This window comes from Denticeps clupeoides, chromosome 5 (genome assembly GCF_900700375.1).
Source record: "Denticeps clupeoides chromosome 5, fDenClu1.1, whole genome shotgun sequence".
NCBI lineage: Eukaryota > Metazoa > Chordata > Actinopteri > Clupeiformes > Denticipitidae > Denticeps > Denticeps clupeoides.
The window spans coordinates 24,897,013-24,921,636 of NC_041711.1; the positions used below are offsets into that span (position 1 = coordinate 24,897,013).

At 44.8% G+C, this 24,624-nt stretch overlaps 1 protein-coding gene across 2 annotated transcripts; it reads left to right on the forward strand.

The window, feature by feature from the left end:
* The first annotated feature begins 1,462 nt into the window (after nucleotides 1-1,462).
* Nucleotides 1,463-24,108, forward strand: skap2 (src kinase associated phosphoprotein 2). Of its 2 annotated transcripts, none has more exons than XM_028980029.1 (13): nucleotides 1,463-1,815; nucleotides 2,096-2,201; nucleotides 2,294-2,319; nucleotides 2,704-2,805; nucleotides 5,228-5,308; nucleotides 5,385-5,468; nucleotides 5,770-5,894; nucleotides 5,993-6,056; nucleotides 6,744-6,851; nucleotides 7,227-7,304; nucleotides 9,395-9,507; nucleotides 13,233-13,335; nucleotides 22,948-24,108. In XM_028980029.1, exons 1-12 carry the CDS (start codon nucleotides 1,776-1,778, stop codon nucleotides 13,323-13,325), a joined length of 1,020 nt encoding a protein of 339 aa, XP_028835862.1. In that variant the 5' UTR covers nucleotides 1,463-1,775; the 3' UTR covers nucleotides 13,326-13,335; nucleotides 22,948-24,108. The 2 variants fall into 2 exon arrangements, with proteins under 2 accessions (XP_028835862.1, XP_028835861.1); XM_028980028.1 differs by lacking the exon at nucleotides 22,948-24,108 and adding an exon at nucleotides 13,446-13,621.
* The last annotated feature ends 516 nt before the right edge of the window (nucleotides 24,109-24,624 follow it).

Sequence of the window (24,624 nt, forward strand, 5' to 3'; positions counted from 1 at the left end):
TTACGATGAATGCAAAGCTAAACTCTCTCACCATAATTCCCATTCTTGCTTCCACTTTGAGCCGGGGAAATTTATTTGAAATGTGCCTTTAAAATAAGAATTTATTGTCAACCACCATGCTAGCAAGGAAACACAACGTTTAATATTGCATTATGATGTTTTATGATCTTCATTTGCCAATTTAATGTGCTGTTAAATTTTTATGCCCGTTCCTTGTTCCTTTATATTAAATCAACTTGCACATGACCCACAGCCCTGCAGACAACAGGTGGCAAGAGGACAACCTGGACGTGTAAACCAGATTTTAAGACTTTTGCAAACAACACCTGAGCGGTCTTATGTTTCACACTCCACAAGGCTTTAAATGCTTGCCACAGAGTTTAACTGTACCGCTACAACAACTTGACCCTGCAGGCGAAGCCAAAGTCCCTGGTAAGTACATACCCCGAAATGTCTCTCCAGTCCTGGCTCGCATGATGGATGACCGGTCTGACAGATGTCAAGTCGCGGGCGGTGAAGTCACCCCTCCCATCGCTGCAGATTTGACACGATGGCTCCAGACTTTTGATTGAAAAAAAAAGTTCTGTTGGGTCATGAAAGAATTTCTGCATTTAGTCCAGATGCTGTACAGGGGTCAGCTTCTTAAATATTAATCCTGGATGTGGTATTTATACAGACGAAATAAAAAAAGACATCAGAAGATATAAAAATATTTTTTTAAAGTTCCATATTCCAATATACATGTCAATAAAAACGTGTAAGAAATTGGCTAAAAGTGGCAAATTTTTTCTTATTGTTTAATTGATCTTGCAGTTTAAAAAGGACGTTCTTTCTGTCTAGTCTTACCTCAAGTACAGCTCAAATTGTGTTTATACTCATCAGTCGAGCACACAAGCACATACACACACATACACACACATTCCTATCCCTGCGCCAGAAGCTGAGCAGCAAGAAGTGAGGTGAATCCAGATCAAACAACGCAGCCTGATCCAGCGTGGGGGGAATGAGATTTGACACTCCGGCCTCTCCTCTGGAAAGGTCAGAGGTCGCATCACCTCTCAGCTCCCTGTCCAGGCAGGATGCAGTCACTGTCAGGTCAGCCAAGGTTCATGCCGTGGAGGACGGCTTTTAAAAACACTCGAAACTTTGACTTACCCATCGTTTACTTTAAAGCAGTGAATTACTCAATTTTCTTCATTCGGGCCTTTAATTTATAGTGCTGCAGTGAAGCACATTAAAGCAGTCCGGAATGCGGAGTCTCCGGGACCACCTCCTTAGTCCGTCCCATCTGGAGACTTCAACCTGCCACTCATGACCCCCACACCTCTGAGACAAGTCTGCATTTCTACACAGTGACCTATTCTAGTAAATCTCTTTCTATTCATTTCTATTAAAAGTACGTGTACTGCAACACCACATTGGTGGAAATAAAGCAGGAACCCATGGAAGATACCTTCCGAGACCGTGGACAGAAGGGGGCTTCGCGGAGGGTTTATTATGGCGCATGATTCGCGACGAAGCGTCCAAAGCTGTCCAGGACGCCACTGAGGTCGCGGCTACCGGCGTGTAGAACCCGCCGCCGCTTCTTAGGACGAAAGGAAGAACTTTAATGCTGTAAAAAAAAAAAAAAAAAAAAAAAAAGCCCGGCGAGCTGTGAGCGGAACTTCCGCAGAACAAACCGCCCGCAGCTTCCGCGTACAGCAGCCGGAGGAGCAGGAGAGGCGGACCCCGACCCAGACCCCGACCCAGACCCCGATACCGACCCCGACCCCGACATGCCCGCGGTTCCCGAGGAGATCACGGCTCTGGTCGCAGGTATCACCGGCTCAACACTTTTGAGGTTTGATGGGGCAAAGTTACTGTGACCCGTGTGTCACAATAAGTGTGACACAAAACTGCAGAGGACGTCGTTTGAAGCTCTTGACACTCTTTCTGAGATGTTGGGATCAATGTTGTCCACCCGACGCCAGGTCTCCTCGTTTTATCTGAAAGTTAGACTCCGTCTAGTTAAGGGCTCGGGTTCATTGGCTGTGCAATCATTTGGAATTTTTATTTCATGCGAAGTGCAGTGTACCTGTATACATGTTCGTTTCAGACCTAGAAGCCTTTCTTATCGATGGGCTGAAAGGGGAGAATCTGAGTAAGAAGGCCAAGGAGAAAAAGGAGCAGTTCCTTAAGCGGATCAAAGACATCAAAGCGAGGTAGGATGGTTCCAAGCGCCATCAGTGGTCCCAGATGACCACCGCCGCTCACAATTTTGCATTGATTTATTCACCTGAGCTTCCTTTTGCAGCTACTCTCAGGAGTTTAAGGACCAGCGTGAGTCTCATTTTGTATCACTTCTGTGTGAGAGTGTGTGTGTTGAATGGAAAGTGGAAAAAGAGAAGGAACCAGAATGGGGAAGTAATGCGGGGACATTTTCATTTCTTTTGTTATTTTGAGTTTATCGTGAGTTATAGAATAACCTACTGTCAACATGACCGAAAAGATGACGTGATTAGTGCTCACTCTATGCAGCAACTATGATATCTTCAAATAGTGGTTCTTTAACATAGAACTGGGTAATTTGCTTCCTTCTCCAGTCCACTTTATACACGAATGCACTGTGAAATAAAAAGTAAGAACTGGACGAGTGTTTGGACTAGCTAGCCAATTTTGATGATGGCTCAAATGTTCAAACTAAAGTTGACTGTTTCATCTCAGGCGATGCAGAGGATTCTGATGCGGATGTGGCAGATAACAACAACGACGATGTTTCCCTGCACTCGGATCGGGCCGACCGGGATGAGGACACCACATACGATGGTGCGTGCTGGAAACGGGTTGGCATACAGTATGTAACAGCTGACCAAACGGCCACGTGAATGTGAATGGGCGCGGTTGCCTGGCAACAGACAAACAATTTGAAGGGTGCAGCACCCGTGGGTTGAGAATTCCTTTGGCAGAAATGCCTTATTGCTGGGAGCTGCGGTAGGGCTCAGCTTCCTAAAGCTGTGTCCAGCTCTATAGATTTTTTTTCTACAAATTAAAACCTTGAATGGTCATACATATCACTGAACCATAATAATTGCTTGTGTTCCTCTTTGGCTTCAACCAAACTTTTTTTTTTGGGGCAGTGGTGGCCTAGCGGTTAAGAAAGCGGCCCCATAATCTGAAGGTTGCCGGTTCGAATCCCGAACCACCACTGCAAAGCACCGTCCCCCACACACTGCTCCCTGGGCGCCTTTCATGGCTGCCCACTGCTCACCAAGGGTGATGGTTAAAAGCAGAGAAGCAATTTCCTACGGGATTAATAAAGTGTAACAAAAAATATATATATACTTTTTTGCCACTCACATTAGATAATAGTTTGTGCTGATGAGCTAAATATCAGTTTTAATACATAATATTAAATAAATAATATTACCTCTACTGTTCTATTGCATATTACTAACATGAAATTTGACTGCTTTTAAGCATTCTTCAAGTATTTGTACAACAATCAGCACTGAAGTCCTTTGATTGTGTTTTATTATTCAAACAATGAACCGAAAATGTTCGGTTAAGTGGTAAGAAATTCCATTTTGGCCTCATGCAATCAGATGGGGTGGGGGGGGTGGGGGTGTGTGTGTGGAAAAGGATAAAAAGCACAATCTAGCCACTGTGTGTCGTGTGATATATTGGGTGGTCATCGTGCTGGGGGAGGGTTGCCGTTTTACTGGCTGTAGGCGGTTGGCAGTTTTATGGTTCTTCCTGCGTCCACCAGGGACGAGGCTGCCTGTGCACTTTCACATGGTAATGTGCTCCGAGCTTGCACATTCAGCCACAGACCAAATTAGTAACCCTACTGCTTCCTGCGCCATCAGAGGTAGAGAACATGCTACAGGGTTCTGCCAAATTAAACCGAAAAAAAAAAAAAAGCATTTGAAAAATTGCTTATTATTAATAATATTGCCTTATATTCAATAAAAAAGGCCTTCACGCATACTGCAACTGATATCAGCAGTTCGTACAGTTGGCTTGCACGTAGCAGTGAAGTTCTGTAAAATGGTGGCAGAAGAGCTGCTCATCGGGGGGGTGGGGCAGTTTCACGTCTGTGCTAGGTTGCGGATTGATTTAAAGGTACGCGGCATTCATTCCAACAGTGTCAGTTTTAACTGGTTACCTGCCTCGCCTGGATTAATGAGGTCGTTCGTGTAAATGTGGTGGAGGTCTTGTCTACATGAATCTCTGTGCACATCTGAGTGGCCTGTAGCTGTCATCATTAAATCAGTCCAGAGGTGAAAATGACCTTCACACCATGGTTCAGGGTACTGATTAAAAAAAAATATATATATATTAATTTAAAATTTATTAATTGCCAATTCCCTGAAAGGGAAGAAAAGACTATTCTAAATGATGTTGGGTCGATCATTAGCCAGGCCCCTTTAAACTAGAGTCGTCTGGAAGATAAAAAGACAAGACCATAGTCCCTATACCAAACAACTGAAGGAAAGGCTCAGAAATGGATAATCCCACTGTGTCTGACATGATCTCAGTCCCATTAGTAGTCCAGTATGACCACAGCGAGGTAGCTGGGGATCCGGATTCATGAAAAAGATAGGAGAGCTGGCAGACGTGCTATTTAATCCGCAGATAAGACAGCCGGCGAGGGAAGGTTACGGCCATGTTCTTCATCGTGCTTACTGCTGGCTTAGGGGGGACAAAAAAAAACAACATACTGCTCCTGGCTGCAGGTTAAAGTTTTACTACTGTAACTGTTGATAGTGTTCAGAATAGAAACGCTCTTTGTCTGTGTGTGTGTGTGTGTGTGTGTGTGTGTGTGTGTGTGCACGCGCATGTGTAAAGGTAAAGTGTGTTACTCTGCCACCCTGTTGAAATGCCAGCATTGCACAGCGGGTCTGATGAACGCCTCGATGTGTTTAATGGCCCCCGTGTAAAGGCCCGTGACTGACTTGCAGAAAATAGCGGCGCTTGCAGCTTCACTAACCATAAAAAATGCTTCATTCATAGCAACTCTGTTTGCCTGCACTCATTCAGCCATGAAGATACTGGAACGTGGAGAACACAGAGAGTTTATTTACTTCTGTTCTTCAAAAGATTTCATTTACATCACGCCATGCGCCATGGTGTTCCTTCCCTGATGTTCTCTCCACCAGTTGATGTGTTTATTGGGTGGCAAATTCTTCAGAGATGATGGTGATTTTTTTTTTTTTATTATTAAATTTGTGCTTTTGTTCTACTTTAGGTGTACAGCAGTCTCCGCCCATAGCTGCTCAGGAGCTTGCATCTGTCTTCAAAGCTGGATACCTGGAGAAACGCAGGAAAGGTGGGGAGCCCACATGAAGTAGAGTTTCCTCAGGGGTCTCATCTGTTCTTATCTCTCTGTTCATTCTGAAATCCAGATCACAGCTTCTTTGGGACCGAGTGGCAGAAGAGATGGTGTGCTCTGAGCAGCCTGACCTTCTACTATTACGGCAGTGAGAAAGGTACAACATCTAAAAGTCTAGAAAGGTGCTGTAGAGCGTCACTGTCTGCTATGAATGTGAGAACCCAGGTGATCACGCAGGTTTGCTAGATGCGATACGTACGATATGTTCATCATATTGGAGTTACTGGCCAAGTAGTTAGAAAGTAGCCATTAGAATACATTTAAGGTTCTAGTTTTCCCCCATTTTCTGCTCAATTTCTGAACCCAAACACCATTTTCAACAAAATGTTGGTTTCCTGCATCAGTAATGTAATGCTGTTTATATAGTTATCTTGTAATAATTCTTATTCTTCCACTAGACAAGCAACAAAAAGGGGAGTTCAACATTGATGGCTACTCTGTGAAAATGAACAATGCCTTGCGCAAAGACTCCAAAAAGGACTGCTGCTTTGAAATTTCCGCTCCGGACAAAAGAGTGTACCAGGCAGGCGTCTGTCTAAACAATTTGTCTAATTTTATTCCTTCAATCAATTGATCTATCAATCAGTCAATCTTGCTTGCTCACTCTTCTCTGTCTTACAGTTCTGTGCTGCTACCCAGAAGGAAGCTGAGGACTGGGTGGAGAAAATCAGCTTTGTGGTACAAGGCACGTTTCAGTGTATACGGAATTTACAGCGCATCACTTATTCCAAAATGTCTTACATTTCCCCCCTCAGAATTCTACACAACACCCCATAATGACCATATGAACAAGTTTACTTCAGGTTTTGGGAAATTCATAGAAAAAAAAGAGCCATCACGTGTACATAGGTATTCACAGCCTTTCCCTCGAAGCTCAGGTACCTCCGGTTTCCCCTGATCTTCCTTGAGATGTTTCTGCAACTTAATTGGAGTCCAGCTGTAGAAGAAAACAGTTGAGTGTCCTTGAGTAGCCCAGCCAGAGCCCAGACTTGAATACAAGTGAACATCTCTGGAGAGATCTTAAAATGGCTGTGCACCGACACCTCCCATCCAACATCGAACCTGATGGAGGTTGAGAGGTGCCGCAAAGAGGAACGGGCAAAACTGGATAGGTGTGTCCAGCTTGTGGCATCATATTCAAAAAGACTTGAGGGGAAAGGGGAATTCACAAAGGCTTGAGGCTGTGAATACTTATGTACATGTGATTTTCTGTAAAAAAAAAAAAAGTAAACATTTTGTCATTATGGGGTGTTGTGTGTGGAATTCTAAGGAAAGACATTCCATTTTGGAATAAGGCTGTAACATATCAAAAAGTGATCCCAGTGTGAACTGTTATTAACTGTGTGTGTGTGTGTGTGTATGCACACTGCAGATAATCAGTCAGAGCTCATACCAGAGGAGCAGGACATGTATGATGATGTGGGTGTTATGGATGTCCACCCGGAACCCATTGATGACGACATTTACGAGGAACTCAATGGTTGGCCATCTTTACCCCTTCACCCAAGCTGGATTTATTGCTGTAGTTAAAAGCCACTCTGTCTTTCTCCATTTCCCACTTTCCTCTTTCTTTTTGTCTTTGTTTATCTTCCCATTCCACTCTCTTTATCTGTTCTGTTCCTCTCCGTCACTCTCTGTACTTCATGTCTCTCTCACACACCGGGTCCCTCGGCAACAATGATTCATTTCCTACCAATGCCACTGTAATTGTGTTTGTTCCTCAGCGTGTGTTTGTTTTCAGCGCAGCTCCATCCACTAATGAGTCTCTATCTACGTGTCACATTTGACAGCTGCCCCCCCCTCGTCCGTCTCTGCCCCCTGCTCAGAATCTCTCCCTTTCTCTCTCTCGTCGTAGAGGATGAGATGCCTCCACCCGCCAAGTCCAAAAGTGAGGTGAAGAAACCTCCACCAGCAGCTGCACCACCAGTGACAGGTAAACCCCCAGAGGATGAACCTTTCCAGCCACCTAGGTGCTCGGTAGCAGCTCCCAGCCCTTCTCTCTCTCTCTCTCTCTCTCTCACTCACACACACACACACACACACACACACACACACTCACTCGCGCTCACACACAGACACCTTAATCTGTGCATTCGTGCCTGCCAGTGTCTGTGACAGGAGGCCATTCACAAACTCACTCACGGGTGCCAGGTTCCATCAGGCAGGCCCAGCCTGGGCAGAGTGTTATTAGAGTGCCTTTCAGGAGGAGATTCGCCTGCGCTGTACGTTCATTAGATGAGGAAAGCCCTGGACAGCTGACAGAGATCTTCTCCACGAGAAGGCGTGGTTCTGGGGTAAACGGGTCTGTGTCTTCAGTCGCGTACAAGGAGCCTGTATGTAGGCATCAACCAGACGCGCTGCACACTGCGTGACTGCAGCTGGATGTGTACCTGAAGCAGAGGTGAGGCTGGGGAGGGTTGGCATGGGGTGTGAGGCTGCTAACAGGCATCCATCTTTGCAACCAACCCTCCACCCCAGTGGTAGCCAGTCATGGTCTTTCAAGAAGAGCCATGATGCCAGGGCCTGTCTGCCCCTTGCCTGCGCTGTACTTTGTACTACATTGTGGGGCAGTGGTGGCCTGGCGGTTAAGGAAGCGGCCCCGTAATCAGAAGGTTGCCGAATTCCACCGTGCAAAAGCACCGTCCCCACACACTGCTCCCCGGGCGCCTGTCATGGCTGCCCACTGCTCACCAAGGGTGATGGTTAAAAGCAGAGGACACATTTTGTTGTGTCACCGTGTCCCGCGCTGCAGTGTTTCACAATGACAATCACTTCACTTTCACAATTGTACTTAAATTGCTGGTGTTTGTGTGGCAATCATGATGTCTGCACAGATATTCCATGATGCAGCTCTGGCTGTGTTGTGGTGACACTCTGAAGGGAAGTGTGAGGGGGGCGAGCAGTGGGAGTGTTTAATTAGAGCCAAAGGGAGAGAAACTGAACTTCAGCGCCACCGTCCTCTGAACTGTACACAAATGAGATCTGTGCTGAATTTCTCTGGTAGTTTAATGTGGAACAATTTAGATTTATTGGATGTTCAGGAAGACTAGTATTAATAGATGTATTAGTTCATAGCCACTCCAGAACAATGTTCCCCCAACAACCAGGCCATGGAACACTTTGATACTGGGAAACAGGGTTTTTCATTTTCATTTTCATTTCATTACTACTTTAGACTGTCAGCTTCTGCAGGGTGGATTGAAAAATGACAAGACCATCTGAGCGTCTTCCCTCACTTGTCTTTGTTTGCTGATAAACACAACAACTGATTGGTCACCATCTAAAATAGCTTGAAAATAGCTGTAATAAAATTAACAACTAAACAAATAAATCATTTTTGCTTCCATAGCTTAGGGCCCCCACTGATTTTGCATTATTGTGAGTTAAGATGTATTATGCAAATGTGATGTTTGGTCTTTAACCATCTATATCTTTACCTATCTCTCTCTCTCTCTCTCTCTCTCTCATTATATATATATTTATATATTCACACACACACACACACACACATATATATATATATAAATTGGTCCATTGTGCAAAAAGGTTGGAGGGTTCTGTTCTGGCAGACGATTGTCTGTACCACAAGCAGGAGCAGAAACAGCACACATCACATGCTGAAGGGGCTCTCTGGTGTCTGCGCTGTATAGGAAGAACAGAATTGGGTCAGCTGACCTGTCACTTCCTGTTCTCTAATCATAGCCTCCCTGCCACATGAGGAAGTCTCTGGTGTCGACATTCTGCTCCTTGTCGGGCTGCTTTTACTGTAGCACAGTGTGAGGCTTTTCCTCTGTGGTCGGTCGGCTGTTCAAAGACTCTGCTGCCCCCTGCTGCTCGGTCGATGTTACTACAGGCCACAAACAAATAGATCTGCAAATATTTTTTTTTTTTTTAAAGAGGGAAAAAATCAAAAAAATCAAATGTGTTCTTCCTTTGCTATTACATATGTTAATGTATTAATGAACTACTCTACTATTAACCCTTTCATTTTTATTTTGAAAAGCTGTCTCTTCTTTTCCACAGTGAACAAGAACACTGACTATCAGAACCATTATCAGGCCTTGTGGGATTGCATTGGAGATTTCCCTGATGAGCTGTCCTTCAAGCGCGGTGACGCCATCTACATACTGAGCAAGGTAATGAAATAAAAAATGATTAACTTGTTTACAGTTGCCTGCATTCAGAAAGGCAAAATTCTATTTTTTAACGTCTGAATGTTTTCCCCCTGCCTGAGTGGTGTTTTGGAACGAGAGAGGTGAGATGTGTGTCAGAACCCTGTGCCACAGGATTTGTCACTAAGGAAGTTGGGTGTGGGGGCTGGGCGAAAGGGATTCGGCGCTCTTGGCTGTGGCCACAGGCACTTTAGCAGACGGGGATGTGAAAGCCAACCCTGATCCCCTGTCTGCACACGCACACACACTCACAAACACACCACCTAACACTCAGCCCCTTCTCACTTGCGTCAGGAGATCAGACTGCTGCGGGCCTGTCACACTTCTATTTCCTTCCCTCCCAGTGTCTGGCCAAGTTCTCAGGAAATGTAATGCTATATTCTAGCTCTCCTGTCGAAATGGACCCCCTGTCTGTACCCTCCGATTGTACCTGTCGGATCATGCCTGTGTAAAGTATAACAGGCATTTTATTTCTCTTTTAGGGGGTTGTCAAAGTGTCACGTATGCCGAGAGGTTTACTGCGTGTGTATAATTAGCAGGTTTTGTGGTTTGTTTTTGGTATGAGTTCAGCTTCACGACGTGTGATAACTGCTCAGCAGATCACGTGCAAACACGGATTCTCTCAGGAAGGTTCTAAGGCACTTACTCTTCCCTTGTTGTGCAGCTGTCTGGGCGTTTTAGCTTCTGTGGGCCCTGTTCTGTAAAGTATGCAGATCTTTTGGCGGTGACGTGTCCATTTGGTTGTTTTTCGGTGCAACACTGCCATCTTGTGGCAAGAAGTGGAAGTCGCACGCTGTTTTGTTTTTGAAATCTTATTTCAGCTAATTTGTCAAAATGACATTCAGACTTTTATTGCCAATGTTTTCCCTGTCAGAGATTCTGTATGATCGAGATGTTGATGCTCAGAGATTCTTCTTCGCAATCTTGTGGGATGCAGTGTGCAGTATGCCCACCCATCCCCCATCTGGACCTGGCCCGGCCTGGCCTTCTGATGACCATAAATGCTGTGTGGGTGGAGAGGCCAGCTGCAACCTGCAGCCCATTTTCCACACCACCCACCCCACAAGGCAGAAGCAGCTGAGACAAGGCGACACAGAAACTACAGCACCCCCACATAGAGCACCCCGGTGGTATATGGAACATCTAAAGGGGAAGGGCTCCTGCTTTCCTCTGTTTTAAGACATTAGCCAATAAACACTTGGTTTTTTTTTTTGCCTCTCCCATATCAAGAGTGTCATCAGTCACTGGTCCGAATTCAACTGGAGACAGTAAGATGTCTAAGAGAAACATGTCAGGGATTTTTTTTAATTTGGTATTTAATCCCGCCCTGTCAAGAACTAAACTGTGCCCAGGTCAAGTGTGTCTCAGTGCAACAACATCTCAAATCATGCACGTGGTCGGCAGGTCCAAGCCGTCTGTGTGGTCCGGGTTCTCGTCCTGCTCTGCAGTTAGCCTGAGCGGGCGGCCGTGGGACCCTGAAGGTGGACAAGTTCTCCGCAGCCCTCGTCTGCGTCTTTGTACATTTTCGCTGGGGGACAGGTCGAGTCTGGCTGAACGAGGGGGGGGGGGTCAGGCCTCCCATTAGGTAGGGCGTCTCCCGGTGCTGTCAGCTGGACAAGAAGCGCTGTGTTTTGTGGACGGCTGTGTGGGACGAGGCTTTGAGAGTTTTGCTGGCTGCTGCCCTGCACGTTGGCTCCAGATTGCTTATCGGCCATATCAGAGGAGGCAGAAACTTCAGTTTCTGTTGCAAAAATGTGCAGAATAAGGGTCCGACACTTTTGTTGCTTGTTATTTTTATCCTGTTTTTATGGCGGGGGTGGGATGGAGGGGGAGGCTTTTCAGGAGATCAAAGCCCCAGGTGTCAAGAGGAAAGTGCAGTCGTAAACGTCCATCAGGGCCAATTAAATCCGGCTGCTGGGGCAAAGGAGGACCCGCATTGAGATGTTCAAGACGTGAAGTTGACTTAAATTCCTCCTTAAGATTTCCCCCCATTAGCACAGACTTGATTTTTTTTTACCATTATACACACACTTATTATTAGTTTAGTTTTCCTTCATCGCTGAAGGATTTTGTCACGTGCTTATACTCTGAAATGTATAATTTAGCTTTAGGTTATTAGCAGTTCAGGCCACTAAATCAGATGCCGACGGAAGGGCAATAACAAACATCGCTTTCTGCGTCTCATGGGAAATGGAGTCCTGCATATGTAATTCATGATGCTGAAGCTCATCGTGCTTTAAGGCGGTGTGTTTTCTATTTCCTTCTTTCCTCCCCTACCCCCCCCTCCCCATCTCATCCTCCTTTTTATTTCCCAGCATGCTTGGCCTCCTTAGGCTATTTGCAGCCATTACCTGCCTGCGCTGGACAGATTTACAGCTGATTTTATGACACAGTCAATAAGGCTTTGTTGAAGGAAGCTCTGGAAGAAGATGGAGGTGCGACGAGTTATCCAGGCAGCATGGGGGAGGGGGGTTTGGTTGGTTCTAGGTCCTGGCTGTACTGGAAGCAAGCAGCTCATCTGTTCTGCATCTGCACTGGCATCCCATCTCAGTCTTAAAGGAATGGTAGAAGCCTGTGTCTGCGCACCGACCGTGAACTGCCCCGTGAAATCACATAAAGAGGATGGCCCAACCTCAGCTTAGAATCTAAAGAAATGAGACTTCCGCACATTACCTTTCTGGTCTTAGGTCAAATGATCCTTGTAGAGAAACGTTCTGTTGTGGAATGCAATAAAAAGGAATGGTCCTAGGTGCTAGGGATGCATATTGGCAATAATGTTATGAGGTTATTCATATCATGACACACTGCTTATAATTCAGTATATCATGATACATTGATGTAGAGAGATATGGCATAAAATGGAACTACAGACTGCAGATGGTGATTTGATAAGTGAATTTTTTTTTTAAAAGGGTAATGTGTCCATAACAAAGGCACTGCAGCGGCGGTCCGAATTGCATATTGTAAGCCCGTAAGTGAGCAGCAACCGGCGGATTTATGACAGGTTGAAGGGTCTGCAAAAACCTTATGAATCCTTAGATTTAAGGATTACTAGTATTTATTTAATTTAAGGCCTTACTTTTTTCTTTTTTTTTTTTAGAAATCTTGAATATAGGATCTTTTTAAAGAGCTGCTCTTGGCTAGAACTAATGGCTCTAATGGTATGCATGGTTTCACGCAGGTGATGTGATGTTGTCATTTTAGCAAGGAGTGGGTGCTTTCGCATCAGGACGGATAACTTGTTTATCTGTATCGCCTTTCAAAATGAATATATTGTACAATTTAGCAGGTACAACATGAGGCCTGTGCACACCCCGCAGCGAGGAGTGTAGCTGGAGTTTGAGTCTGGTTCCAGTGGTTAGCGTTTGATTGGAGTTTTCCATTTTGGGGTAATTACCAGCCGGCAGTAAATGTGAGGAATGCCAGATGAAGCACATGGTCCCGGAATGGTTCCTGGGGGATACTGCGCTGAGAGCGAGGAAGAGAGCAAGAAATGGAAGAAGAAATAATCAATAGCACAATATATTAGATCCCATGGCCATACATGATGACATTTCATTACTCCAACTTGCCTGTTTTTAACAACCAACTCTTGTAGTAGTTGTTTTGATGGATCTAGTTGGTTTTCACAGTTTCTGTTTCTGCTGTTTGGATGATGACTGCAGATGGTATTTTTTTTTTTTGCTCAGGAGTTCCAGAACTTTGGATGGTGGGTTGGAGAAATGAAGGGCTCAATTGGCATTGTCCCCAAAGATTACCTCATGGAGCTGTATGCTCAGTAGCAGGTTTCATGTAAGTAACAGAAGTCACATCAGATCAAGTAGTCCTAACACGTCTATGCACACTGTCCAAACCAGTGCTAATCCTTGTATCTGGTTTTGTTGATGCATTTTTCATTGCAGAGACATTTGCGGTCTTACAAGTGCATTGTACATCAGCTTATTTCCTGGATTGCACAGAAACTAGGATCAAAAGCTTTTCTGTTTTCTGAATATTTGTTAATTTATTGCTTTGTTTAATTAATGTGATGCAATTTTCTTGCCTCATTAATAAATCATATTGTGTCTAAGTGACCTCACAAGGTGATGTTCAAAGCTGTTTCTTGCATTCAAGTAGCTGCAGCAGAAAACACATCCAGCAGATGGCAGCAGAGTGCCACACCTCACATCACTCTACTGGAGGGTCTCATGTCTGATGGGCACCTCTGGCATGTTAACATAACCTTCCTTAAAACTAGCAATCACAATTATCTGCACTTTCACATTATTAGAAATAAAACTTCCCATTTGGATGCAGCTCATTTCTTGTGTTTAATTTATTTGCAAGGGGAACAATTTCTACCACCCCAGAAAATGAAAGCATGAAAATGTAAACAGAGTTGACCTTTTATGCTGACAATAATACAAATGAATTAAAAGATGCATGGTTATATAGGTTTGTTGAAATAACATGCTGAAGCCACACGTCTAATTCTTCCGTCTATCACTCATTTGGTTTTTGCATAATGATCAGCTGATTGCTTGTATTTGCAAAAAAAAAAAAAAAACAAGTGGGACAGCAGCCATGAAATGTTCTCTGGCAAGGCCATGAAAGACAAGCAGTAGCAGAGGTTAGCATTTAGTGGCTTTATGATATTTGGTATAGGGTGGTGACAGAGCATTAGTTCCCTCATCTCCATGGTTAATAGTGTGCTACTTTTATGACACCTAAGTGGATTGTGAAGGCAGATGGGCCATCCCTCATATGTAGGTACTGGGACGAGTGATAGAGCGAGCTTGTGAGGGTTGTCACCGATGCCTGTTAGGCTGGAAAAACAAATCACCCACAGAGGAGCAGAAAATTGTGGTAACTGGTTCCAGCCTCGACCAGTACTGTACATGGCCTGTCTTGACTATTACAAGACAAAACGAATGCAGTTGAACTTAATTGCAAACAACGTGAGACAGGTCAGTAAGAAGGAAGGCCTGGCAGGAAGATAAAATTTCTAAACTGAACCTACCAACATCTGACTGCAGGCCCTGGTTTTGCCCTTAACAAATCAAACATAACAGTGGGCAATGGCAGGTGTGGTGAAGTGAATCTGCGTATTTGGTCTTTGTCTCCTCCCTCTTTGTCTCTGCCTGTCCCCCCACCCCCACTCCTTGTTTCACTCTTTCTTCCTGATAATATAGGGTGCTTCAGACACGGCGCTGAATGATGACAAGGTGGGTCCCTGTCCTCTGGGTGACATTCAAAGCAGGAATAAATCCTGTTCTTTATGGGGCCGTCCAGCTGTAAATCCCTGATCCTAATTGCAGATGTAATGAATTACCATAATTAGTCATAGGCTATATTGCATTAAATGGTGGGTGCAGAGTGCAGGGACTTCTATCACGTGTGTAGCATGGGCAGCAACGGCGTCTGAGAGATTATGCTGTGTGGCATGACTGATGGTCCACCACCTCGAGCTATGTGCTTTGCTGACCTTTGCGCCCTAACTTTAGACTATGTCACTGAGATGTTTGGCTACGATTTCAGAGAATTATGAATGTTTCAGTGTCACGTCTTAAACGTTAAATTCAGTTAGGTCCCCAAAAAGATAGATAGAATGATGAGGCTTGATTATTGATTTTCATTTGTACTTCATGCATTCATTCATTCATTCATTCATCCTGAATAACACATTTTCCAGTGAACGCTTATTATTCCAAAGATGAGGTTATTTTTGTATGATTTGCCATATCCTTACAATTGCTATAAAACTGTGGCTGTGGCGCCCATGGAACAGATGTGTTTTTGTACAATTTTTAGCCTTTGAGTTCACATTTTATGACCTGGTTCCTTAAGACTGAACAGTGAGAATGAACAGTCACTGTTCGAGAACAGAGCAGCCCCTCGTGAGCATGCTAAACCAGCCGAGCTCCTGTAGAGCACGAACGTAAAAGTTAATTTAGCAAGAACCACTGAGCACACACAATCCTACAGGCACAGGCCAGAGAGGGACCTCTCATTGGGAGCGCCGTCCCACCCTCAGCTAGCATGCTGGTGTCAAGAACCGTTTGGCTAAATATTGCCCCTTGGTTTTATGATGCTAATAAATGATTTTGTTAATGGATCTGTGCCTTGTCCTTTCCGCAGCTCCAGACAGCCCATATCCGAGAGCCTTTTATTGCAATTTGATTCTGAAATATAAGGTTTCAGAGATAAATGCCAGCACACAATTAATCTTAAGGGCACTAAATTCCACTAATGATACTAAAATACCACTAATTAAACCTATAAAATCTCTTGTTCTATAAAGTTTTGGGCACTGAATTCTTTGTTGGGACTTTTCGGTGAAACAATATGTGAGAAGAACACATATAAGCTTCACAAACATACTATGGTTCATTTATCTCCATTACCAACATGAATTGTAATCTAATCATTGTAATAATGCAATAATTAAAGAATATCTGTCTGATATTAATTATTGAATCTGAGTAGAGGCAACCTATATTGCTCTACATAACCTGTTTGTGGAGCTATTACAAAATTAAAACATCGCTAAACTTTGATAAGTTTGGAGCAACATTCTACATTGCACCCTATTTTCTACAGGTATAGAGATGAACAGCAGATCGTTATATGCTCTGTCTGATTGGCTTGGACTGGTCCTCACACGCCGAGTGTGAGCTATGGGGCTATATAAAGAGAGAGGAAATCGCTGTTCATTTACCCAACTTCTACACATCTAAATCACTATAAGCGGCCCCCGTATTCCACCCTATTTCCTTGTGGAAATAGCTAGGGCCTTATTTATGCTGCACACACAGGCATCCTTCGGGATGCATATTACTTTCACTGTGTCTCGGTTTTAGGCCTTAAGTCTCCAAACCAGTGCCACTGAGGATATTAATTGAGGTCATGGATGCAGATCGTGCGTAGGGTAGCTAAAAGAAAGCAGCTTCATCAGGCATGAACCACAGCAGTGGTAGATGCTGAGACACAGACTTTGGTGTAGTTAAAGTGCATAGTGCTGCTGAAGCTCTTTGTAATGCCTTTATTGCCAATATGACTGAATGGGTCTGCAAGAGGCTTATTAGTTCTGTCTTTAAAAGCTTGTATTTAAAAATTGAAATAATAAAAAAACACAAAAAACTGCATTTGGTTCCTTAGTTGTTTAAGTTGAACATCTTTTGAAACTTTTCTGTCTGAAAATACATAATTCTATATAAAATACATAATGAACATATGATCTGTATATAAAATTCCTATTTTGAGTAAGTATGTTTATAGCAAAGTTCATTGTCACCCATGCTCATTTTTCTCTTTATAGGGCTGTATGTTTTTTTATCCAACGTTCTAGAAGTTGTGAGAGTGCAGAAAAGTATTTTTATGAGGTCCCATCTGCGTTCAGCAGTTTTGTTGTAAATTAGCACCCTTCGTCTGGGTCACTCTGCTGTGGGAGCGCACAGTAATTTGTTAAATGCACTATGCCCAGTTGGTCCTGCACATTATTAATTGCTGTTCATGTTGGCAATGGCCATTAATTCCCTGCTAGAAGAGCTGCAGACAACCAGATCCTGGCAGACCTCTCTAGATCATGCTGACAGCAGTGTAAATGCTGTAGCGCCACACACTGGAGAGACTCATTAATGTCTGAAAAGCATGAGTTGTCATTAAAACAGTCCTGTAACAATCGTGAACTATCATGAACTTCACAATTTTCCTCTTTATCACCCAACTTTGAACTTTTTAAGGGGGAAAATTAACAGGTTTATAATGATTACTTTGCAGCACAAATAAACAATTAAAAATAGCTGTAGCTCCAGCCAAGGCTGACCCTGTTTAGGCTTTTTCCATCCTGCCTGGTGTCACGTTCAAGATCATGCAGCTCTGGGTGGGCACGCCAAGGTGGCCCTGCATGCTGTCACAGGAAACAAACGCGCTGAGGTTCATCCCAGAATAAATCAGGGCCATCAGAGTGACAGGTGTTTGTCCATCTGCTGTAAATATCTCGCATGGGTTTGGCAGCAGTGCACGGTTGGGTGACCAGACACCTGACCTCTCCACTTGAACCCTCGATTCAGGGTGATCATCTCTGGTTGCCCATGCACTGCCAGCTCCACGTCTTGGTGCTTGTTAGCAGTTGAATTATGGGGCCTGAGCAAAGGTGTGAAGTATGGAGGTGTCATTCGACACCAAGTGGAAATTTTTCTGTTCCCCTGCCTTCTCAGCATGTCAAACACTTTGTGTTCTGTTGTTGAGCTTTACATTAGCATTATGTGCAGCGTAGGATGGCTACAGCTCAACTGAGCACACAGCTGGCGTTGGGTCAGTGCACAGGTCAGTCAGGGGTCGTGGCCTCTCTCCGTGTCCAGGTGGACACCCCTGCCAAGCCCCTGCCACTGATTTAGTAACTCGCAGCTTCTTTGACACGGATGGAACTTCACTGGATAAGAAGGTAGAATCCCAGCGGAGCGGCGGTGATTGACAGGCACAGAGTTCTGGGAAGCGCGTACGCTGGTGCCATGGGGTGGGTCGGGAAGGCTCGCCGATACGACTGACCTTTAAATCAAATCGTAAAAGTAAATCTGTCTGTTGGCTGATACTGTAACTCCATTGTCACCTTTTACTGTGACGCCTGATTGCTGCTGTTTATGTAGTAAAAGGTGCAACGCACTGCTTACCCCGTTGGGTGGAGCTGAGCTCATTTCGAGAGATCCCGGAACGCTCACTGTGTGAGTGTGACACGACGTCAGTGTGAGGTAATTTGAGTAATTTGTGGCAATGTGGGGGTGGTGGTTTGCCGTTCGGAGTAAACAATCAGAGCGGCCCGCAGGATCTATTGCAGGGTAAGGAGAATTTAGTTTCATCATAAAAGAATTCTTTCTCCCTCACTCTATTTCACCCCGACACTTTTATGCTTTTTTTATTTTCTAGCTCATTGCAGCCACAAGCGACGGGGCCTGATTTATGTGGCCTGGCGGGGATAGAAAGGGGCTCTCGTGAGACACCTTCAGCCTCCGCCCCTCTCTCCCGCCCCCGGCTCGCTCGTCTCTGAAGAGCCCCACCACCTACCCACCAACCCCTGTATTTCCCATTCCTAACGAGACAATTCACCCATTTCTATTACTCACCACAGCCACCGACGCTGGACAAGCCAGCAACGGCGTACACAAGGCCGACTGAAGTGTCAGAAGAAACCATGGCTGCCTATTGATTTGGAGACTCTGGTTGTAATGAAGCTTCCTCAAAAGCCCTGCTATGCACAACTTTACAAGAGAAAAACACGAGGAGCCGTGTGTACATATCTCTGTTTCATATCTCTGTACATGCTGCGGCAGCACAGCTGAGAAGCTGGCAATTTGGAAATATGTTACCCAGGTTCCTTTGCCGCAATCTGCGAGCTTTAACTAGATTATGTCAATCCACTTTACCACACTGTATTATTTTTGAAGGGGGAAAATTACAACACAATGAAAACGTCTTGATCTGGGCTCCCTCCCCAGGGCCCTGCGGCGAATGGAGACGAGAGCTCTTGTCGAGCTGCAGTGACGGGGGCGTTGGAGCAGCTCGGCTGCACCGCTTGCGCTCCCTCCGCCTGTAATTGCTCTGTCGCAGGCAGAACGTGTCACCGCTGTCTGCAAGCTACACCGCTACACCGCCGAAATAACAGCTGCAGCCGAGTGGAACCAAGGAAAGGTAGCACGTCAGTGGGGATGACTGAAGGACTGAAGGCTGATATTCACTGGCAACAGGGAAGAGGCCAAGGAAACGCTCTGTTTGTGGGCTGAGCCTGAAAAACCATGAAACATACTGGGCTGCCTGATGAAGAAAGCATACACTAGTCCGAAGTTTGGATGCCCTTACTTATTTATAGGTCTAGCATTTTTTTTACATTATAGAAACAAAAAAACTGAAGACACAGGACTATGAACACACGCAAGGTTATGAGATAAATAAATAAATCTCACTTTCTTATCATTTACTATCATATGTTAATTAGCATCTCATAAAGCTTTTCCCTGCTTTTGCTGATGACACTAGTGAACAAAGTAGCCATGATGGTGACTAAAAAAAGATTTATAAAATACTTCATTTTCTCCTAAATGTACTCCTAAATATTAAAGTGGGGGCAATGGTGGCCTATCGGTTAAGGAAGTGGCCCCGTAATCAGAAGGTTGCTGGTTCAAATCCCGATCCGCCAAGGTGCCACTGAGGTGGCACTGAGCAAAGCACCGTCCCCACACACTGTTCCCGGGAGCCTGTCATGACTGTCCACTGCTCACTCAGGGTGATGGGTTAAATGCAGAGGACAAATTTCACTGTGTGCACCATGTGCTGTGCTGCTCTGTATCACATGTGACAATCACTTCACTTTTTTTTTTTTTTTATTCTGTATTCTTCAAAAGGGCCTCCATCTCCAAAACCACCAAAGAGTAGGTGCTTCCACACTTTTGACTGATAGTGTATGTCTCCTGCTGTCAACACAAATGCATTATATTTAGTATTGTGACCTCACACATCCGAGGTCCTGACTTTGAATCCCAGCTCTGGCCAAAATTGGCCATGGGTATGAGTGACTGATGTGTGTGCCTGCCGTGTGGTAGGCTGGCATCCAGCCCTGGCTGAGTCCATGTGCTCAATGTTCCAGGACAGGCTCCAAGCGACCACGACCCTGATTAGGATTACCGTTTATGTGGGTGTAGTGGGTCTTGATTGAAAACACAAGGGATGGCTGAAAACACACATTCTAAAAACTACACAGAAACTGGATTCACATTTGAACAATTTCACCATAGATTTTAATAGAATGGTACTCAGAACATAGTCTGTATTATACCATGTAGCACATGGATGTTTCTTTATTTCGATGATTCAGGGTGTAGGATGGTGCATTTTTTGTTTGTTTACTTCATAGCCAGCAGCGCTTGTAAAGGCTATGAAACAAACCTAGGATAATTGATAGCTTGTATAAAGGCATTTGCCTGTTGCCTTTTTAATAATCAGGAATTCTGAAGGCCATCCTCTCAGGAAGAGAGTATTTCCTGACCATTGTGTGTCCACCACTGATTAAAATGACCATGTCAGGTGAAGATAACTGGTTTAATGTAGAGGCACTCCACCCTTGCAGTGATGGTGTTTTAGTTCTCTGTGGTGGTCCTGCTGCAGCTGAATGAGTCGTTGGAAGTTCTGAAAGAGAGACATATTTAATGGAGGAAGGAAGTGGAAGCACAGCCATGTGAAGAATCAGAAGAGAAAAGTAAAAACTGTGGCCAGCTGGCCTTTGTGAACCTTTCAGTTCTGTACTCCTCTGCAGTTCTTCTGCTTTGTGACCTGATTTTAGGCCGACTTTGATGTTCCTCCTCTGATGGTTGCCATTGGGATTTGGGAAGGAGGAGTTGGTTCCAGACGAGTGCAGAAAGGAATGACTTTTACAGTACCCTGTGGTGAAATCTACAGCAGTGAGGTGAATTGTGGTGTGAGGGGTGTGTGTGTGTGTGTGTGTGTGTGAGTGTGTATGTCTTAGAGCACGTACAGTAGGGGAGTGCTGACAGGCTCAGGAGCAGATGGCCCTGTTCCCCAAAGGGGCCTTTCCCATTGCTCACCTTCTGCAGCTTCTGTCTGAGGAGCAGTCTGCACATTCAGCACATATGACCTCCTCTAACCCAGGTACTGCCCGACTTGAAATGCTCCACAAAAGTGGGGTAATCACAAAACTTTACCAGGGTAAAAAAAAAGTTTCATTTTTACCCGCCTTAGTGCTTAGAGATCAGAAGTAAATGTAACGAAGCGAGATTTTCTCTCTGTATTGATCAGTGGGGGAGGAAGTAATTCTGATTTTTACTGTGCCTCTGTTGTCATGGCAGCAGATCTACGCTGACATGCAAGGCCAAACCTGCTCCTCACCCCACCCACAATCAAGCACCCCATCAGGCCACTCAAGGTTAACAGTCAACAGACCAGTCGAGCAGGCAATTACCACCTGGTCAATACCACTCCACTGCGCCATGCTTTAGTGCAGGAAAGAACCTTCCGGAGTGGGATTGGATGAGGTCCCTCTGGGTGATGGATGCTCCCACCAACCACAGGTCACTCTGTCCAGGGGTGCCCAATCTTTGCATTAAGCTGCATCGATCAGGTTGAGTCTCAGCTCACTGAGCTGTGGTTGTATGGACCCCGTTATTAAAGATGCTGCAGACACTGAGGTAATATGCTCTTTAAAAATATTGAGAATCGTGCTCTCCAGGAGAGCACCTAACTAGGTGTCGGGATAACAAATGAAGGAACCAAAATATTGAATATCGATACCAATTTGTTGGAGCATATGAAGGTGAAAAAGAACTTTGGCCAGATATCATTTTCCTAGACTGTCTTTGTCTCCTGATTATAAGGTCTGGAGTGAGTGCCCATGATTTTCCGATCATGAACCACAAAGCCAGTTATTTGGTGAGTGGACAGAGCTGGCTGAAGATGTAAGTTCCAGAAGCATTTGCAGGCAGTGGGAAAGGAGAGTGATAGTGTGTGTGTGTGTGTGTTGCCCTCTCTCCTGGCCTGGAGCCCTGCACCCTGCCTGTAATTGGATGGCTCTGTCATCATCAGACAAAGATGCTCCCATTTGAATATCAAGCATGGCAACGCACCGCCCTCCTTGACAGCTTCAGTACCTTGGTGCCTGGGAGTGACTGGGGGGTAATGCAAGTGGCTTACAGTCACTCATACACACACACACACACACACTGCTGCGACAGCTCTGGAGTCATTTAATAAGACGGGTTTTGGCGCAGTCGTCCCTTCTCCCAATTTGTTGCACTACCTCATGCCCCGGCGGTCTATGCTCTGAAAGCAGGGGGTCCGGACGTGACCCCGCCTGTCAACTGTGCTGTCGGGGGGCCTTTTGTTTCCACCATTATAAATTCATAATGAATACCAGACTCACCTTTGGGAGAGATGTGGTAATCTAATTAATGTTACGAATGTGTCAGCTGCATTGGAAGTCTGTTTGGTCTAGCATTTGCATGAGCTGTCCTCACATCTCACAGCACTCGGACGGACAAACAGAACTGTGGCTTCAGATCTGAACGCTGTCCAACCCAACTGTCATTTGTTTCTTTTATTACATTTTCTTTTATTATATTTTATTCATTCACATGACAGGGACAGTGGCCTACAGGATCATTTCAGAAACTTACAATTATTCATCACAAATACTGTTTCCAACAATCCAGGAATCACTACAAGCCCCACAAAAATGTATGAAATAAAAACAAATTAAAATAAAAATCAGTAGTATGAACTATAACAATCTAAATGTCTTATACTGCTAGGAAAATAATTAGTATTAAAAACAACAAACACTGCAAAATATTATTTATTACCATATTTAATGGTGAACTCTAAATCCAATTTTCATTTTGCTTCTGTGTCCTTCCTCTTCAGATCTAATTAGCTCTTCATGTGGAGCGATTTCTCCTGTGAGTGCTGGCATAAGGCAGCAGTAGCAGCTCTGTGATCCAGTTGGCCCGATGTGGCTGTGCTGGGCGAGCTGAGCGGTGAATAAACATGCAGCTGATGAAGATGTCAGGAGCGCAGCACCACTGTCAGCCCTGTAGGCGGACGCTTGACAGCGGAGTGACATTAACCAACACACACTGGGGTGGGAGAGAGCCTGTCACACAGAGCACCTCCATCTGGTGCACACACACACACACACACACACACACACACACACACACACACACACACACACACACACACAGTATTACATTCACTGAGAAAGGCATGCCCTATTCATACACATGCGTCCACACACAAAACATGCACACACGTATCGAGAAACACCCTTCATACACAAATACTCACACATACACAGGCCTTTACATAACTACACTCACGCATAAATTCACATACACACACAAACCTACACTCATCAACACTATGTCCATATACACACAAAGAATCACACTCAAACTCATATACTGAGCCGCTCTGCTGGATGTGTGTGCGGTGGCATCACTGTGGGACATGGCAGCTCTGTGAGGAGGCAGCTGAGTCTGTGGAGCCTATTAAAACTCCCCTTCATCATTAGAGCGTTGCTGGCAGGTAGATGACAAGGCTCTCAGGGAGTGTGTGTGTGTGTGTGTGTGTGGGTGTGTGTGTGCTTGGGAGACGACAGCTTTGGCAGATTAAAGCAGAGCATCAACCTGTTTGGTGAAAGTCCTCATCAGAGATTTTTACCAGATGAAGGGAGTAGGCATCAGCGCGCACATTTGTGACAGAGAAAAGCTCTGACCTCGAAGACAGCAGCTCTCAAGGTTCAAAATCCAATATGACAGAATGAAGCACCTCCCCACTGCCACGTTCACAGATAGGGGTCACCGAAGCCTTGTCTAAAGTCACACAGGCATTAGTGAAGCTGCACATTACATTTTCATACTGGACATGCTGAATACCCCAATCAGAGTAAATACATTTGTTAGTGATGATTCACAATATTCAGATGTTTATGACTATTTATCCCACTGGCATAATGCATTTCATTGTCATTATGAAAGATTATTTAGAAAGATGCTACTTTTTCCAGGCAAAGCCTGGAGCCTCAGCGCCACCCGCTGGCCAAAAGATTTCTCAAGGTTGTGTGGGCTTTGACCATCATGCACTGAATGTTTATGTATAAGTGCATTTCATTGACTTTGTACCTGTACTCAGTACAATTCAATCTAATTGAATCATAATCACCTTGTAAAGAACGTGTAATGGGCAGCAGGGTCAAGTTTTTTGTGTGAAACAGTGAAATTTGGAAATGAAATCATGCTGTGGTTGCTGTCCGAGTTCAACTCCCTCAGTTCAACTCAATGTGGCCCACAGAATAAAGTACTGAAGTGGACTCTGAAACCAAGATGGAGGAGGAGATGCTGATTATAGCAGTGATTATAAAATGATTGTAGCGATTTAATCCCACCGTATCATATAACCGTGAGGAAGGTGGTCTACTGGAGAAAAATGTCAGATGCTACAGGCCTGCCAGGTGGTTTTTGATAGTGAAAGGGTGCTGGCTTACTGGGACGGAGGTGAAGAAGTGTGGAAGAACCCTGACCAACCATAAAGTTCCTCACA

Coding starts and splice junctions, on each gene's coding strand:
- skap2 (XM_028980029.1), top strand. CDS start 1,776: ATGCCCGCGGTTCCCGAGGAGATCACGGCTCTGGTCGCAG. Junction 5,309..5,384: donor CCTGGAGAAACGCAGGAAAG/GTGGGGAGCCCA, acceptor TCTGAAATCCAG/ATCACAGCTTCTTTGGGACC. Junction 5,469..5,769: donor CTATTACGGCAGTGAGAAAG/GTACAACATCTA, acceptor TTCTTCCACTAG/ACAAGCAACAAAAAGGGGAG.